Source organism: Danio aesculapii, chromosome 7 (genome assembly GCF_903798145.1).
Source record: "Danio aesculapii chromosome 7, fDanAes4.1, whole genome shotgun sequence".
Classification (NCBI taxonomy): Eukaryota; Metazoa; Chordata; class Actinopteri; order Cypriniformes; family Danionidae; genus Danio; species Danio aesculapii.
Window position 1 is genome coordinate 63,566,915 of NC_079441.1, and position 16,879 is coordinate 63,583,793.

The 16,879-nt window shown below is 33.3% G+C and overlaps 1 protein-coding gene across 1 annotated transcript in view; it reads right to left on the reverse strand.

The window, feature by feature from the left end:
* Positions 1–16,879, reverse strand: part of dennd5a (DENN/MADD domain containing 5A) — a 53,771-nt gene that overhangs the window by 16,608 nt on the left and 20,284 nt on the right. The window contains exons 7-13 of the mRNA XM_056462324.1: positions 13,524–13,655; positions 13,096–13,248; positions 12,897–12,984; positions 12,077–12,161; positions 1,707–1,835; positions 839–960; positions 441–586 (exon numbers count right to left, since the gene is read on the reverse strand). Of these exons, the coding sequence (XP_056318299.1) occupies positions 441–586; positions 839–960; positions 1,707–1,835; positions 12,077–12,161; positions 12,897–12,984; positions 13,096–13,248; positions 13,524–13,655 (855 nt within the window). The remainder of the gene's footprint in view (positions 1–440; positions 587–838; positions 961–1,706; positions 1,836–12,076; positions 12,162–12,896; positions 12,985–13,095; positions 13,249–13,523; positions 13,656–16,879) is intronic.

A 16,879-nucleotide genomic window follows, 5' to 3' on the forward strand; every position in this document is an offset into this window, starting at 1 on the left:
ATTATTAGCACCCCTATATATTCCCCAATTTCAGTTTAAAGGAAAGAAGGTTTCAACACATTAATAAACATAATAGTTTGATAACTCATTTCTAATAACTGATTATTTTATCTTTGCCATGATGACAGTACATAATATTTACTAGATATTTTTCAAGATACTAGTATTTAGCTTTTAGTGACATTTAAAGGCTTAATTAATTAGACAAATCATTGTATAACGATTGTTTGATAATAATATTGACCTTAAAATGGTTTTTAAAAAATTTAACTGCTTTTATTCTTGCTAAAATAAAGCAAATACTTTCTCCAGAAGAAAAAATATTATCAGACATACTGTGAAAATTTCCTTGCTCTGTTGAACATCATTTGGGAAATATTAAACATTTTTAAATCACAGGAGGTTAATAATTCTGACTTCAACTGTATATATAGGCTCACCTCAAATGTAATCTCCAGAGTGTTTTTAGGGACCTGCAGGACCCCAGTTTCGGCTAGTTCCCCTGAGACACACACCCAGGGGTTTGCTGTAAACATGGAGCCACCAAGTTTCTTACTAGGAATGATGACCACATGGTATGGAATCACTGCAACCAACAACAAGGACAAGGTCAGGATAAGAAATAAAGATTAAAATAATTTGGACTGTGAAAAACATATGCAGGATAAGTTGGCGGTTCATTCCGCTGTGGCGACCCCAGATTAATAAAAGGACTAAGCCGAAATAAAAATGAATGAATATATATATAAATGTTTGTAACTCAACACCTCAGTCATACTTGTTCCTCTCAACTGAAAACAGTGCTCTGTGTATGTTATGTGAGATTGATGCATCTTACTAATAGTGGTGAAGACATTAGTGAAGCAGAAGTAGTCCACAGCGTTGAAAGAGAGGAGATGGTAGAGGAACTGCTCCTTCTCGTCATCACAGCGCAGGAAAGCATATCGCTTATAGAGTTTCCTTTAAAAAAATACAATTCACACATTAAACCATGCAGTAAAATCTAACTACAAAGCTTCAAATGAAAAATAAAAAGTAATGAACCTGAAGAAAATGAGTTCATGTGCAATTCAGCTCATAAAAGCAGACAGCACAGAATACATTTACTGAGGATGAGCCACTTTACAGTTCAAGGTGCATCAATAATTTAAAAAGCACTTCATTTTTAATGGAGGCTTATTCTTTTCTCTGCTACTGTTTACATTTTATCTAAGCGCTCATCTATAGCAGTGTTTCCCAACCCTGTTCCTGGAGGCACACCAACAGTACATATTTTGGATGTCTCCCATATCTGACCCATTCACTTCAGGTTTTGGAGTCTCTTCTTATGTCCTGATGAGCGTGTTTGATTAGGGAGAGGTTGAAAATGTGTACTGTTGGTGTGCCTTCAGGAACAGGGTTGGGAAACACTGCTATAGATGAGCGCATGGTTGGGAAACACTGATCTACAGTAGTGTTTCTCAACCACGTTCCTGGAGGATCACCAGAACTGCACATTTTCTGACTCTCCTTAACCATACTCACCTGATTCAGATTATCAGCTCATTAGCAGAGACTGAAAGAGAAGTAATGGGTGTGACAGACAAAGGAGACATCCAAAACATGCAGTGTTGGGGGTCCTCCAGGAACATGGTTGAGATCTACAGTACATAATGATTTACAACAGTGCCTTCTTTATCAGTAAACAGCTAGTCGATAGTTCTTACTTGGTGAGCTCGTGGTCAGATAGCAGCTGCTTCAGGTGTCTAGACAGCAGTTTCTTCTCCATGGAGAGACGTACCCATGCTCTGGCCTTCCCAACGTCCGTCTTGATCTCACTGATGTTCTGGATGTGCCTTAAGAATGATATACGTATAAAGTGTTTTTAAATTACAATTACAACTTGTTCTAACTTAATGTGGCGCTACAACACATGATACAAGGCGTCTTTTCATGTTTATCAAAGTGTTTTTGCCATAATCAGCGACAATAACAATACACTACAAGTAAAAGAGTCATTTCCACCTGGTTTCTGCAACATGTCTGCTAATGGCTATATGATTTTTCTCAGGTAGTTGTTTTGTTACAACGATGTATATTACGTTCATATATAAATTTTGTAGGACATTAGAAGCCATAATGAAAGTGATATTGGATAATTAACCTCAGATTTTAAATATGAATTCAATTCAGTGATTTGAAAATTGTTAATAAGCTTAATTGCTTTATTAATTTGAAAAAGTCTAATTAATTTCATTGCAAAAACGAGACTGAACACAGATTTTTCTTTACTTTTAGAAATTCTATTTAATCTCCTAATTTAAAAATTAGTGGTGGGCCGTAACCAGTGTTAACGTGCTGCATTAACGCGAGACTCTTACCGCGCGATAAAAAAAATATCGCCGTTAATCTATTCTTAGAGTTGGGTTGGGAGCTGGGTCTGCTCTACGCAAGCTATGATGACTTTCACCTTGATATTTTAGCGCGGATGTATACCTGACCGATGAGCCGTCTGACAAAAAAGTGCCCTTCTGAATCAAATCAGCAGGATGCCTGACTTTAACCGCAGTTCGGCAGTTTTACATTCACTCATGAACATTTCATTCATGCCCCCGTGAGAAACTGGGGTATTAGACGCAAATAAGGAGTAAGGACTGGTGAGAGTTTTATGGAATTTAATAACGGCGAATGGAAAGAAAAAAAACGTCTGCATTTCGCGATGTGTGTGTGTGTATTTGTGTGTGTGCAGTCCTTTACTGACAGCCGCATGTGTGGATCTTGTCGGAAAATATGGCGAAAAGTCCTACATGACAGTAATAGCTTGATTGCGGTGTTTACTTCAGTAATGCCACTAATATATGCACTCCACATGTCTTAATTCCATTTCTGTTTAGTTCAGTTATGACTTTAGTCGGATTAAGGTGATCAAAAATGGCTGTTTCGAGCCTATGTAACCCTACAGTTTAAAATTCATGTTTAACTGAACAGTTATTAAACACAAGTACATCTTAATAACCATCATTTATTTTCATCACCAATTATCATAGTAGAACAGTTTCTCATGCAGTTTGTGATGCAAACAGGAGATAAGCCCCTGATCTAATGTGCCACTTGGCTTGAGAAACCCATTCTCAAAGACTTATTATTCGGGTAGCACACATATTCTGAATGCCTTCGGCAGAATTCGAATGAGGCATTTTAATCTAGATTCATTCATTCAGAGATTAATCTAGATTAAAAAAAATTATCTATGCCCATCTATATATCTATATATATATATATATCTATATATATATATCTATATATATATATATATATATATATATATATATATATATATATATATATATATATATATATATATATATATATATATATATATATATATATATATATATATACATATATACATTAATAAAGGGACTAAGCCGAAAAGAAAATGAATGAATGTCTACACATGCAAAACAAAAAAATTTTCTCAATTAGATTGTTTTGTCTTGTTTCTAATCTAAATATCTAACAATTCTTTAATGAGGAAGCTTGATCTTGACAATCAAAACATATTGCCTTGTTTTAAGAAATAATATGTCAAAACTGTTTGTTTTAAGCATAAACTCACTTAATTTTCACTTCTTATTACATAAAAAAGACAATGTTTTGCTTGTCTGGAAAATGATTTTTAATTAAGCAATTGTTAAATATATGGACAAAAACCAAGTAAGAAAATATATATATTTTTTGCAGTGTAGTAAAACCTACCATTATCAGGGCTTGACATTAACAGCCACCAACCCACCAAATGCGGGTAGATTTCAGCGGTGGCGGGTAAGACAGACACTGCCACTAGCTACTTTGGCTGGTTGAAAATTATTTTTCTGGATAATAATTCTTAAAAGCAGGGTTCGACAATAAGGATGGTCCAATATGCATGCAAAGGTGATCTAAGAATTCAGAAGCAACACGACTAACAAAAATAATTGCGTTCGCGCGAGCAATAGAAAGCAGGTGAATACCGAATGAGAGGATGATCTCTGAGGTGAACGCGCTCCCGTTTCCTTGCGTGAAGCAACTGTGTCTACAAACGCAACTGATGTGATCAGTTCTCTTTCAAATAGACTAGACAAAAAGGGATGAACATGCACTCACAGTCTTGCTGCTTTCAAAAGTTCCAGATTAGTCCTTTTGTAAGCAGCACCGGTTGCTTTCGCTTTAACCATTCTTTGAACAGATTATTTATGGGTCTAAAGTTAACAGTGTGCGTGTGATCACCCTTTAATTATCACATGGTATGTTTTTTACCTGCTTTTTTTTGCATTAATATGGTTTAATTATCATTTTTTACAATAACATTGCTTTAATAGGATATTAACTCCCCATTTATGTGTAGTTAACTGGTGATCTGGGACCTTTAGCCAGTACAGATTACTGTGCATATGTTTTCTTAAATAAAAAGTATAATATACAGCTATATTTTTCTTGTTTTGACACATTTAAAATTTGTGGCTAAGAAGTAATTAATTGTTTATGTTTGGTGTGGTCAGAGATAAATTTGGTAAATCCTTCATTTTGAGCTCTGAAAATTATGTGTAATTAAAAATAATTGTAATATTATATAACCATGACCCATTTGCTCATGATTATTAAGAAAGCTCATACACGACACACAAAAAGTGAGTGAATGAGGAGGCATGTGGAAATCTAAATCAAGTCATTTTAGCATGTCAAAGTCAAATTTATGTGTATAAAATATTTTCCCAACAATAAAATTGTGGCTATTGAAAATGGCGAGTGGCTAGTAATGTTGAAAAACTACTAGCCACAGTGGCTGGTGATCAATAAAGTTAATGTCAAGCCCTGACCATCATCAAAGACAAAAAAAAAATGTTCAATTCAAATGATTATGTTTTAAAAAATTCTCCTCATTAAACAGCATTTGGGAAACATTGGAAAAAATCTCACAGGAGGGCTAATAATTTGTGTTAAACTCTATGCATGAGAAAAATGCAATATAGTGCTCATTTCTATTAAAATAACTAAATTTAACCTGCATACTTTCAACCCAACTATGTCCAGAGATGACTAAAGACCTAAGATACTCCTATTAAAACATTAGTGTAACCAGCTATAGCGCACAGGATTCCCAGTACTGAACCCGCACCACAGTCTTCCAATGCAATGGGAGTTCACCAGCTATCCCAGGAGCAGTTTCAGGAGTGAAAATGGGGGCAGGAGAAATGGTTCACAGACTCCCTAGAGCATCAGCCAGCCTGCTGTCATCATGGCCCGCAGCCGCTATCATGCACAGCACGTCCAGACGCATTCACTTCCACTCCACCTCTGGTACTCAACACTGTCTGACCTTCCATTACATAAATGTATTATAGTGTTTAGTGCTGCCTCCAGACTCCACAGACCTCAGATTTACAGTCTGCTGAAGCCACATTTGAATTTGGGCTAAAAAAGCACACCTGAAGCCATAATATGAATGTACTGAACACTAAAATGTCAATGCCATTGTCTTGTTATAGTCTTCACTGAGAGAAAAGGCAGTGGAAAAAATCTCACATCATGATTTAGAAGTCATCTCATATCCTAATAACGATATATATCTTGATATATTACCATTCCTGTAAATTTAAGATTAAGTTAGTAGTTTATATAAGTCTGTATATACATAAAGAAGTATTTGTTTTTCACATTGGAGATTTACATTGGTGGCTCAGTGGTTAGCACTGTCACCTCACACAGCAAGAAGGTCACTGGTTTGAGTGCTGGCTAGGCCAGTTGGCATTTCTGTGTGGAGTTTGCATGTTCTCTCCATGTTGGCGTGGGTTTCCTCCGGGTGCTCCAGTTTCCCCCACAGTCCAAAGACATTTCGTCGCCTTGGAATTATAAGGTTCTATCTGCGTTCTGAATGATTTTGAGATACAGAGCTTCAAAGTTTTTGCATTCCATAGCAAACAGTATGTGTGTAACATTTGTTTTTTTAAATAAAACTTCTTAAAATGTAAACAACTTATAAAAAACATCCCATAATGTAAATAAGTTGCTATTTAATAAGAATATGTCAATAACTCAATTTTGACAAAAATGTCGTGTGTGTGTGTGTGTGTGACTGAGTGTGTATAGGTGTTTCCCAGTACTGGGTTGCGGCTGGAAGGGCATCCACTGCTTAAAACATATGACGGAACAGTTGGCGATTCATTCCGCTGTGTCGACCTTGGATAAATCAAAGATTAAGCCAGGAAAATGAATGAATGAAAGTATACTTGGAAAAGTACTGACTATTTCTCACTTTATTCAGAACTTCAGGGCAAATGTTTGATTAAAAATGTAGAAAGATAACAAGAATATGAAAATGAACTTTAAAAATGAATGATTACAGGTCCCGCATTAAAATAAAAAATATCAATAAATAAACTGCACAATGTAAACATTGTACTTTCAGAATTGCAACTGTTTCACGCTGCTGATATTCATGTTTCTGTCATGTTTCTTCTAGCTTCATTATGGTGTATTATTGGACTCATATAAACTATGTAAAGGTATGACCGTAAACAATGTTTTTGGTGACACCACAAAATAAACGATAATAATATGACACTTTGTCCATATATATATATATATATATGGATATATTGTCATATTTCACAGCCTTACAAACAGAAAATGCTTCTTATACAAGTTGTATTTATGTGTTTTTTTCAATTACTGTTTTCATTATGAGATGCTAATATTTCTAAAGAGATGGGTGTTACACCAGGGCTTTCCCGTGCTGCTATGTTTCGGCACAGTTCAGCTGGGGGTCTGGTGCCAATTAGGCTGGAAATAATGTGGCGACATGAAACGTCTCAGTGCTTTCTTCACGCAATGCAAGAAGTCGACCTCATTTCCCCTTTCAGACAAAACACTACAACGGTCTGATATTGCTTCGAACTGAAATGATATAAAATTCTATTTAATTCTATTTAGAGCAGCAAAGTAAATAAATAAATAAATAAATAAATAAATAAATAAATAAATATATATATATATATATATATATATATATATATATATATATATATATATATATATATACACAGTTGAAGTCAGAATTATTATCCCCACTGTTTATTTTTTTCCCCCAATTTCTGTTTAACGGGAAGATTTTTTTCAACACATTTCTAAACATAATAGTTTTAATAACTCATTTCTAATAACTGATTTATTTTATCTTTACCATGATGACAGTAAATATTATTTGACTAGATATTTTTCAAGACACTTCTATACAGCTTAAAGTGACACTTAAAGGCTTAACTAGGTTAATTAGGTTAACTAGGCAGGATACAGTAATTAGGCAAGATTTTTTATATCAATGGTTTGTTCTGTAGACTATCGAAAAAAATCTTTTGCTTAAAGGGGCTAATAATTTTGACCTTAAATGGTTTTTAAAAATTTAAAACTGCTTTAGTTCTGTAATAAATCAAATAAAACTTTCTCCAGTAGAAAAAAATATTATTAGACATACTGTGAAAATGTCCTTGCTCTGTTAAACATAATTTGGGAAATATTTAAAAAAGAATTCTGACTTATAAATATATTCTGACTATATATATATATATATATATATATATATATATATATATATATATATATATATATATATATATATATATATATATATATATATATATATATATAATATATATATATATATATATATATATATATATATATATATATATATATATATATATATATATATATAAATATATATATATATATAATAAATAATTTAATAAATAATTTAATATTTAATAAATATTAATAAATATTTAATAATAAATATTTAATAAATAATTAAATATATATAAATATATAAATATATAAATAAATAAATATATTTATTTATTTATTTATTTATTTATAAATTTGTTTATTTATAAAAAGTTTAATTATACATTTATTTATAAGGTTCTTTCTTTGAGCCAATCAGAATTTCGAATGCACACATGAAGACCAATCAGGATAATCTTTCTTTGTGTTTTTCACCGGTTGACAGCAGAAAAGACCAGAACTAAACACAAAATCAGAGTTGACTAAATAATGCCACACAACATTGAGAAACCTGAAACTGAAAAGATGTTTGTAAATGTGATGATTTAGAAGCACTTTTTGACAGTGAGATGAAATGTTATATTTTACATTGTTGAAAAAGAAACAGTTTTTTAAGAAATGTAATATACTAAATGTGAAATATTTTCATTTGTGTATATACTGTATAGTCGGTGAAACATTTTCAGTGTTTATTAAACTCATTTGCTCATTATCTGTTTTTGATATTAAGCCTTGAAGGGCAAATACTTATTTAAATAATGGGACATATAATGCAATAAATATAATTCAATGATTCATATAAAGCATATAATTCAATAAACACGACCATATTAATTACATAAAATCAACATCTGCACTGAACAAAATATTTAGGACAGTCTTGTATGCTTAATTTAAACAAGAAAACATATTCATCCTAAGACATGAAATAAATGTTAAAGAAAGGAAAAAAATTGACTTTCTCAAACATCAACATATTGTTACAACACCTATTTTTATTTTTTAACAAAATTAATAAGCAGACTGATTGTATTTGTTGAAAAGTAATGCTTCATTAATGATCTGCCAGACAGAACCTTATAAATCCAATTAGAAAATGACTTTAGAATTAGAAGGTTTTATCTGCATTTGCCCTGTTTATTTTATCCCAATTTGCAAATGTGAGAGAATGTTGATGATTTACATTTAGAGTACCCTTAGGGTCTCTGTCATGTAATTGTATAAAAGAGAACTGTTACACACATTGTTTGCTATATGGAATGCAAAAACTTTGAAGCTCAAGATCTCAAAATCATTTAAAATGCAGACAGAACCTTATAATTCCAAGGTGACGATATTTCTTCCTACACCTAACTAGTACTAACTAACTAATAACACCTAACTAATAATTTTGACTTTTTAATAGTTTTTTTTTTGTTTGTTTTTTTATTATTAAAAATTGCTTTTAACCAAGCCAAACTAAAAGAAATAAGACTTTCTTCAAAAGAAAAACATACATAGTTTTATGTATGTTTTTATAGGATATAGTGTGAAAACTTCCTCGCTCTGTTAAGCATCACTTGGGAAATAAAAGCAAAAAGCTAAATCAAGCATTTTTCAATAAAGCTATTTGGCAGGTTTTCAGTAAAAGTCAACTACTGATGTTGTTTATAACAGAAAGGATAGGATAGTCAATTTATTTAACTGCATAGCAGCAAAAAAACAGTTGTTTTTATTCTAACAATATAATTCTAATGCATTTATACACAAAAACTGAGTAAAAAAGTAATTAAGCTACTTGTTAAATATAAAAATAATGAAAGCAGTTGAAGTGCTTTTAAACACATTTATATAGACAGTTTATTTGCAAAATTACAACTGCATAATGTTATGAGCTGAATGTTTTATTTATTAGTTTTTTAATAATCAATTTCCAACACGAAATTTTGGATAAAATACAAGAGGGGTCTGGGTGCAGACTTCATGCAATGGTTTTTCAATGCGCACCCCTAACCCGCCCTAAACCTTCCCCTCACAGTGACATTACTAGTTCCACTGAGAGCATTGTGCCTGACATTGCAAGTCTGGGATATGCAGTCTCAGCTTGCAAATCTAAATCTGCATCCATACTATTGTAAAATACAATAATACTTAAGTATCCATGCAATTTTTTTTATTTTAAACATTATAAACTCAAGATGATGGATAGTAAAGCCCAAAAGTGTCTTCTTTTCAACAATACATGAACTGTGAATGTAGCCCAAATTATTCAGCAAGTGTTACTGTTTTAGTTTGGGTGAGGGAGAGAAAGACACCGATATAGTCTTAAAAATTTTTTGTAGAAATCTAGTTTTCATGCCATCTTAATCAAATTTGAAATATAAACTCATGAGACCCTTGGCTTTCTACAGTAAGTTATTACATGACTGAATTCATGTGTTTGTATATGGAAAAACAAATACTGAACACTGTACTTTCTCATTACTTCATAATGTATAACTTTTTTATGAAACTTCACAGTAAAGCTCAAAGTGTCTTCTTTCCAATGATACCTAATTAATCTTCTTAGCTCAAGAACTGTTACTATTTAAAGTTAGGTAGGTGTAAATCCTCATAAGTAAGGACTGGTTAACAAGTTAATGTGTAAGTGCACCACCAATAGGTGGCAGCAAGCGAGTGTCTTAAAGAGACAGTTCACCCAAAATTGTACATTTCCTCGCCATTTATTTAAACCCAAGAGGATTCAAACCCTTCCGAGGGTTTCTTTATTCTTTTGAACACAAAACAAGATATTCTGAAGAATGTTGGGGAAAATGTAGAGACAAAAAATACTATGGGAGTCAATGACTGCTGGTTTCCAGCATTATTCAGAATATCTAATTTTGTGTGCAACAGAGGAAAGAAACTCAAACATATTTGGAACAAGTGAAGGATAATTATGTCAAAATAAAAACATTTGGAGAGAACTATCTTTTTAAATTAGAGTCGTTAATTCGATTATTCATTGTTATGACTGTAATGCTAAATCCTTCATAACAGTTCTGCTGAGTGTATCACAGATATGCACACCTGCTCCCCTGTGATATTTGTTTGAAACTATTTTCTTTAACAAAACAGAAAAAATCAGTATTGACGATCCTGATATTCAGGTAAACAACACTTTTACACATGCTATAAATGATAATATAATCAATATAATCATAATTATAATAAATCATAAAATTTGTATTCAGTGCCATTTACACCAAAAACAATGAAATCAGAATCATTCTTGTCAAAAATTCTGTGCCTCTCTAGTTTGATATTTTAATCAATATTTTCTCATTGTAAAGAGCCCCTCTTTTGCATTATAAAATGGTCATATTTTGGTTTTGGGGGTCTCCAACAATAGTCTAATATGCATGCAAGGTCAAAAAACACTTTCATTGTCTTATAATATGCATTTATTTTTACCTAATTATTCCAGCAACTCCCATATGATTCGTTCAGGGATTCATTTATTCCCAAACCCCTCCTTAGTGTGATGCTAATTTGCGCTGATTGGACCGATGATCCAGTCTGTTGTGATTGGTCGACTGGGTTCAGCGCGAGACTGAGAGTAACGCCCACCACAGCTATGAAGTAGCACAGAGTGTGTGACAGCCAATGCAGGAATGCAATAAAGCAATGCAGTTAAACACCAGCATATTACTGTACTCTTAAACCCAACCCAGTGGTAAAAGTTGAACTATTGTAAAAACAGACCACCATTTGAGGAACAGCTGATGGTGGCCATAGCAAAGGCAAACGGCAGTACATTGTGAGTTCAGAAACACATTTAAATCACTAAAGGAAGAAGAACGTGTCACGTGTTCAATGTGGACAAAGTCCTATACATAATAGTCTTTGCTGCCTCTTTCTTAAATAGCAAACGGCAGACGAATCCTGCATTGCAGCATAGGTTATTGTATCAACAGAAAAATTACAGGAACAAACACAGCACTATGTTGGTTATACTGTGGCATTGTTGTGAACATGAACTTTAACCCTTTATTCCCCACAGCCGAATCTCTATCTGTCAGTGATCGTCATCTTCGCGTCATGATCAGTCCCGTGATCCCCAGTGCCTCCGCTAGTGTCTCAAGGGAAAGGCGCGTTCACGTTTTACCGGAACCAGTACTATGATGCGTTCAAGCAAAAGATCTGAACCCAACTCGATTCAATTATTCGACTCAGAGTCTACTATTTTGTTAAAGAATCAATAGTTTTAAACATGGTGCAATCTCAAGTTTAAACCTCAGCTAGATGTTTTCATTCACTTAGTGTTGTGTTGCACACTGCATGGAAACTCATTCTCAAAACCCATAATAGGGGCTCTTTTAATTTTTGCTACTAACCAGCACCATTTTGGTAAAAAAAAAAATGATACACAACCATAATGTAGACCTCTCTCAACATACAACAACATGCTAAAGACTCAGCAGTGCTCAGTGTAGTGTGGTTTTGGTCTTTACACTATAAATGGTTGGATTCTCACCTCATGTCCTGAATCAAGGAGACTTTGAGAGGCGGCATCGCACAGCTAGCATCAGACTTCCGTCTCTCTGTGTCATGAATGATACCTGAGATACAAAACATTTTTTTTTGTAAAAGCAGTTTGTACTGTTTAGTAAAGATATCTACTAATGTTAGAAATAAGAATTCACATTGGTTTTTGTTTTAAACTGAATTCCTTTTGTGGAAAGTTTATTAAATACGAACTACAAACATTTTGTGAGGATTTTGTATGAAATCTAGTCACACCAATTGTTTTTTAATTCTGCTTAAAGTATATCTGACGTTTTTTAAAATGTCAAGTTTTAGCTGAGCAATGTGCAAGTTATAAAATCTGATGATAACAATACACAGGAGGATTAGGTTGGGGCCAAGCTGGAGCGCTCACTCTGATCCCCCGGCCTCTGCAAGGGTTGGACATATTCCAAATTTAATCAAAACAACTGATTACAATTGGTTTAAGATTGGCAAGGAAAATTCGGCAAAATGAGTCAACCAGCAAAACCTGGGTAACTTTGGAAAATTATGTTATCAATGGACAGCTATTAGGACAACTAACAAGGGCAAATGTGATACAGATACATTTTCGTTGCCCAATCTCAATACGAAATTTGGCCTGGCAACATCGCTCAAAAAGTTGATCTGTGTATCATTAGCATAAGTGTCTGTTAACAATACTCCCTATGTAGACTGTTCAAAATCAGTCACTCATGAGGTTCTATTATAGTTAAAATGTTCTCTCAGAAGATGCTTTCAACTAAAAAATGAAATACAAATATTATATGATATTGAGAGTATTTTACCAGGAGGGCCGAGGCCTGCTGGAGTAGCATCTCTCTTCTCTTTACTCTCTTGATAATGTAAAAGGTGCGACCACAGGGCGGATTTTCCCTGGCAAACAGACAGAACAGGACCAGATCAAACAGGGGAACTACTGTACATCACATATTACTGCATTCATGCTGGTTAAAGTGTGTGTGGTGTGTTGTGTTGTGTTTATACCTGTTTGACCTGTAGGCCGTGGCTCCAGATTCGCTCCAGCAGGTCACACAGGCTGGCGATGAGTGTGTTTTCCTCCACACCGGTGATGCTCACCTCCCCGTGGCCCAGCTCCACCGCCTCCCGTCCCATCTTCTCCACTAGCATGCGCTTCGTCTGTGGCATGGATTAATTGTTAACTACAACTACATATTATTAGTTGACCATTGTGAATTACTGACACGTGACATATTTTGATCCAGATGCTCTCTTCTGAGGAATTATATATAACATGCAATGCGTTTAGTACAGTATTTTCTTGATAAGTTAGGATGTGGTGATATTTTTAGTAGTTTTTTTTTTTGAGCTGCTACACCTCCGTACTAACACCAGGCTTATAAAGTGAACATTTTACGCTGGGTTTAATACCAAAGGAGGATCAAAACATTTACCTTATTTCTGCACTCCTTCAACAGTCCCTCAACAAACTTCCAGTTGGTCTGTGCGATGACCGAAGGCGACAGGTTGGAGAGTTTGGGCTGACGGAGTGTGGTGCCGAGGTTTCTGGCTTCCTGGATGTATTTCTGCAACGATAATATCAGAAAATCACTCAATGCTCTGCAAAAGACTTCCATGCAGCTTCTGGCTTTTGAGTTACTTCAGAATAAGTTGAGAATCCATGGGGCAGCAATGATGGTTTATAGAAAAAACACAGAGCTCCTACTGTACAAGACTCCTAAGCGAATAATTCTTGAACATGGTATTGTCTTAAATAAATTATAGTCAAAAATAATATCTAATGAACAATTGCGTAGACCATATTTGAGCCAAAAATCCAAAATTAAACAAAAATAAACATACTTCTAAACAAATAAAAAGTACAAACATTTTAAATAAAGGAAATACTATAACAAAAAAGTTATATTATTATTATATTATATATATATATATATAGCAGTATTTTATTTATTTTAAATATTTGTACATTATTAGCCACCCTTTGAATTTTTTTTTTTCTTTTTTAAATATTTCCCAAATGATGTTTAACAGAGCAAGGAAATTTTCACAGTATGTCTGATAATATTTTTTCTTCCGATAAAAGTTTTATTTGTTTATTTCGGATAGAATAAAAGCAGATTTTATGTTTTTAAAAACCATTTAAAGTCAAAATTATTAGCCCCTTTAAGCTATTTTCTTTTCGATAGTCTACAGAACAAACTATCATTATAGTTGCCTAATTACCCTAACCTGCCTAGTTAACCTGATTAACCTAGTTAAGCCTTTAAATGTGTCTTGAAAATTATCTAGTAAAATATTATTTACTGTCATCATGGCAAAGATAAAATAAATCTGGTTTTAGAAATTAGTTATTAAAACTTTTATGTTTAGAAATGTGTTGAAAAAATCTTTAAACAGAAAATTTAAACAGAATTATTAGGCCCCCTAAATTATTAGCCCCCCTGTTTATTTTTTCTCCCAATTTCTGACTTCAACAGTATATATATTATTACAATTTTTACATTAAAAAAAACACAGCAATTAATATAACTATAATATAATAATAGCCCTTCCATATGGGACTTTTCTTTTTCTGTGTAGCACATAAGCTGACAGACAGTGTAAAAAATGCTACACAGGCAAAATAAAAGTGTCCTAAAACAACACTTTTCTACAAGTTTGAGCTCTATATCTTGAATAAAAATGTGTATTTTTAAGATACTTTTAAGATGCTAAAAATCTTAATTGGCTAAATAACATTATTCAGTTTTATTGTAAACTACTTTTTCTTTTTTGCTTCATTTTGGGCAAAATATGAGCAATTCCAGCATTATGGATGTGACATTTGCAGTAAAAACTTAAAACATTCGCAGAGGAAGTATATGTTACCATTGTATTAAAACATCTGTTTATATTTTCCAAAACTACTAACCAAAGAGTTATTGAAATATTAATCTGTAAACTTTGTTAGATTTTAAATGAGAAAATAAACATGCGTTATGGATGTGACCAAAAAGTCTGCAAGTTTACAGTATACAACATAGAAATTCTGTGAATTAAAGTGCACAACCCAAAAGACTCAATGCTAATCAAAATGATAAGAGTTGACTTTCTATAGAACAATAATGATTGATTTTATTTTATTTTACTTTATTGCATTTATTAGGAAAAAAGCTTTGTTATGGATGTGACAGATGTGAAATTGGCACGTGTAAGACTTTGGTAAGTCATATATAATTGCTTGAAAGCCCTGATAGAGACATTTTGACTATTTTTGTAGTACTGTAAAATACAAGCCAATACAAAAAACCTAAAGAGGGTTTCACTATTTTGGTAAAAACTTTGCATTTGCATGGAATTGCTCATATAACCTCAGTAAACTGCAGTAAAAGTATTGATGCTCACAGCTGGACTTATTTGTATTTACCAGAAAACAATACAGAAGGACAGAGATTTCATTGGGAAACTGACAGAAATGCCAAAAGCAGGAATCTACAGAGGCTGATGGAGGAAAATGGGTTCAAGCGTTCAAAACGGATAGAGCAGACGGGAAGGTCAAAGTGGGCACAGATTAAGATTCACAGCCTGATCTCTCGTCCAGCACATACCACATCCACCTTGACGGACTTTAGACAGGGCCTGAAGGACTGCGAAAACCAGTAGTAGTCCAGAGCCAGCAGAAGCTGAAGCTCAGAAAACAGACACTCCACATGCTGAAAGTGTGTGTGTGCGTGTGTGTGTGTGTGTGTGTGTGTGTGTGTGTGTGTGTGTGTGTGTGTGTGTGTGTGCGTGTGTGTGTGTGTGTATACAGGGAAGACAGAAGAAACGGATAAGTGTGGAAAAAAGAGAGGTGAAGAAAAGAGATTCAGGAAGAGAAAGTTAAAGAACAACAAAAAAAGACACACATTAATCATGCTATGAAAGAAACTATAATCTAATGACAATAGACAATACAATAACAAAATGCGGAAAGAAAAATAAAGAAAGAATACAAAAATAACTTGCAAAATATGCAGAAAACTAATGATTTAATCCAACATTTGGACACGGACACATTTTACTGGGTGGGCCATTTATATGGATACACCTTCATAAAATGGGAATGGTTGGTGATATTAACGTCCTGTTTGTGGCATTAGCATATGTGATGGGGCTTGTAAATAACTCATGAAAGAATAAAGTTATGTTAAAACCAAGCACACTATTGTTTTTCTTGTGAAATTCACAATAAGTTTAATGTGTCACATGACCCTTTTCCTATTGAAAAAACAAAAGTTGGATCTAAGATGGCGACTTCAAAATGGCCACCATGGTCACCACCCATCAGTTTGCCCCCTCACATTTACTAATGTGCCACAAACAGGACGTTAACATCACCAACCATTCCCATTTTATTAAGGTGTCTCCATATAAATGGCCCACCCTGTATTACTATTGTTATTATTATAAAATGTAAATAAATACTACTACTACAAATAATAATAATAATACTTTATATATACTGTATTTATATGAAACAACACAAATGCAATAATGGTAATTATGTAGTGAACAAAATAATGTACTGTATGTAACATTGCAAGTATTGTACACCAGTGGTCTTCAGCCACTAAATCAATTGGTACCAATTGGCACAAGAAATCATTAATTATTTCAGTTTTATTTATTATCTGAGTCTGAACGATTTTTTATTTTGAAAAATGACCGTATTCTCTCGCTTGCCCATTTTAGTGCCCAAATTTAACCCACAAGCAACAAAATGAGTAAGAAACAGACGTCTTTGCAAAGTTTCATTGCTAAGGGGAAAAGG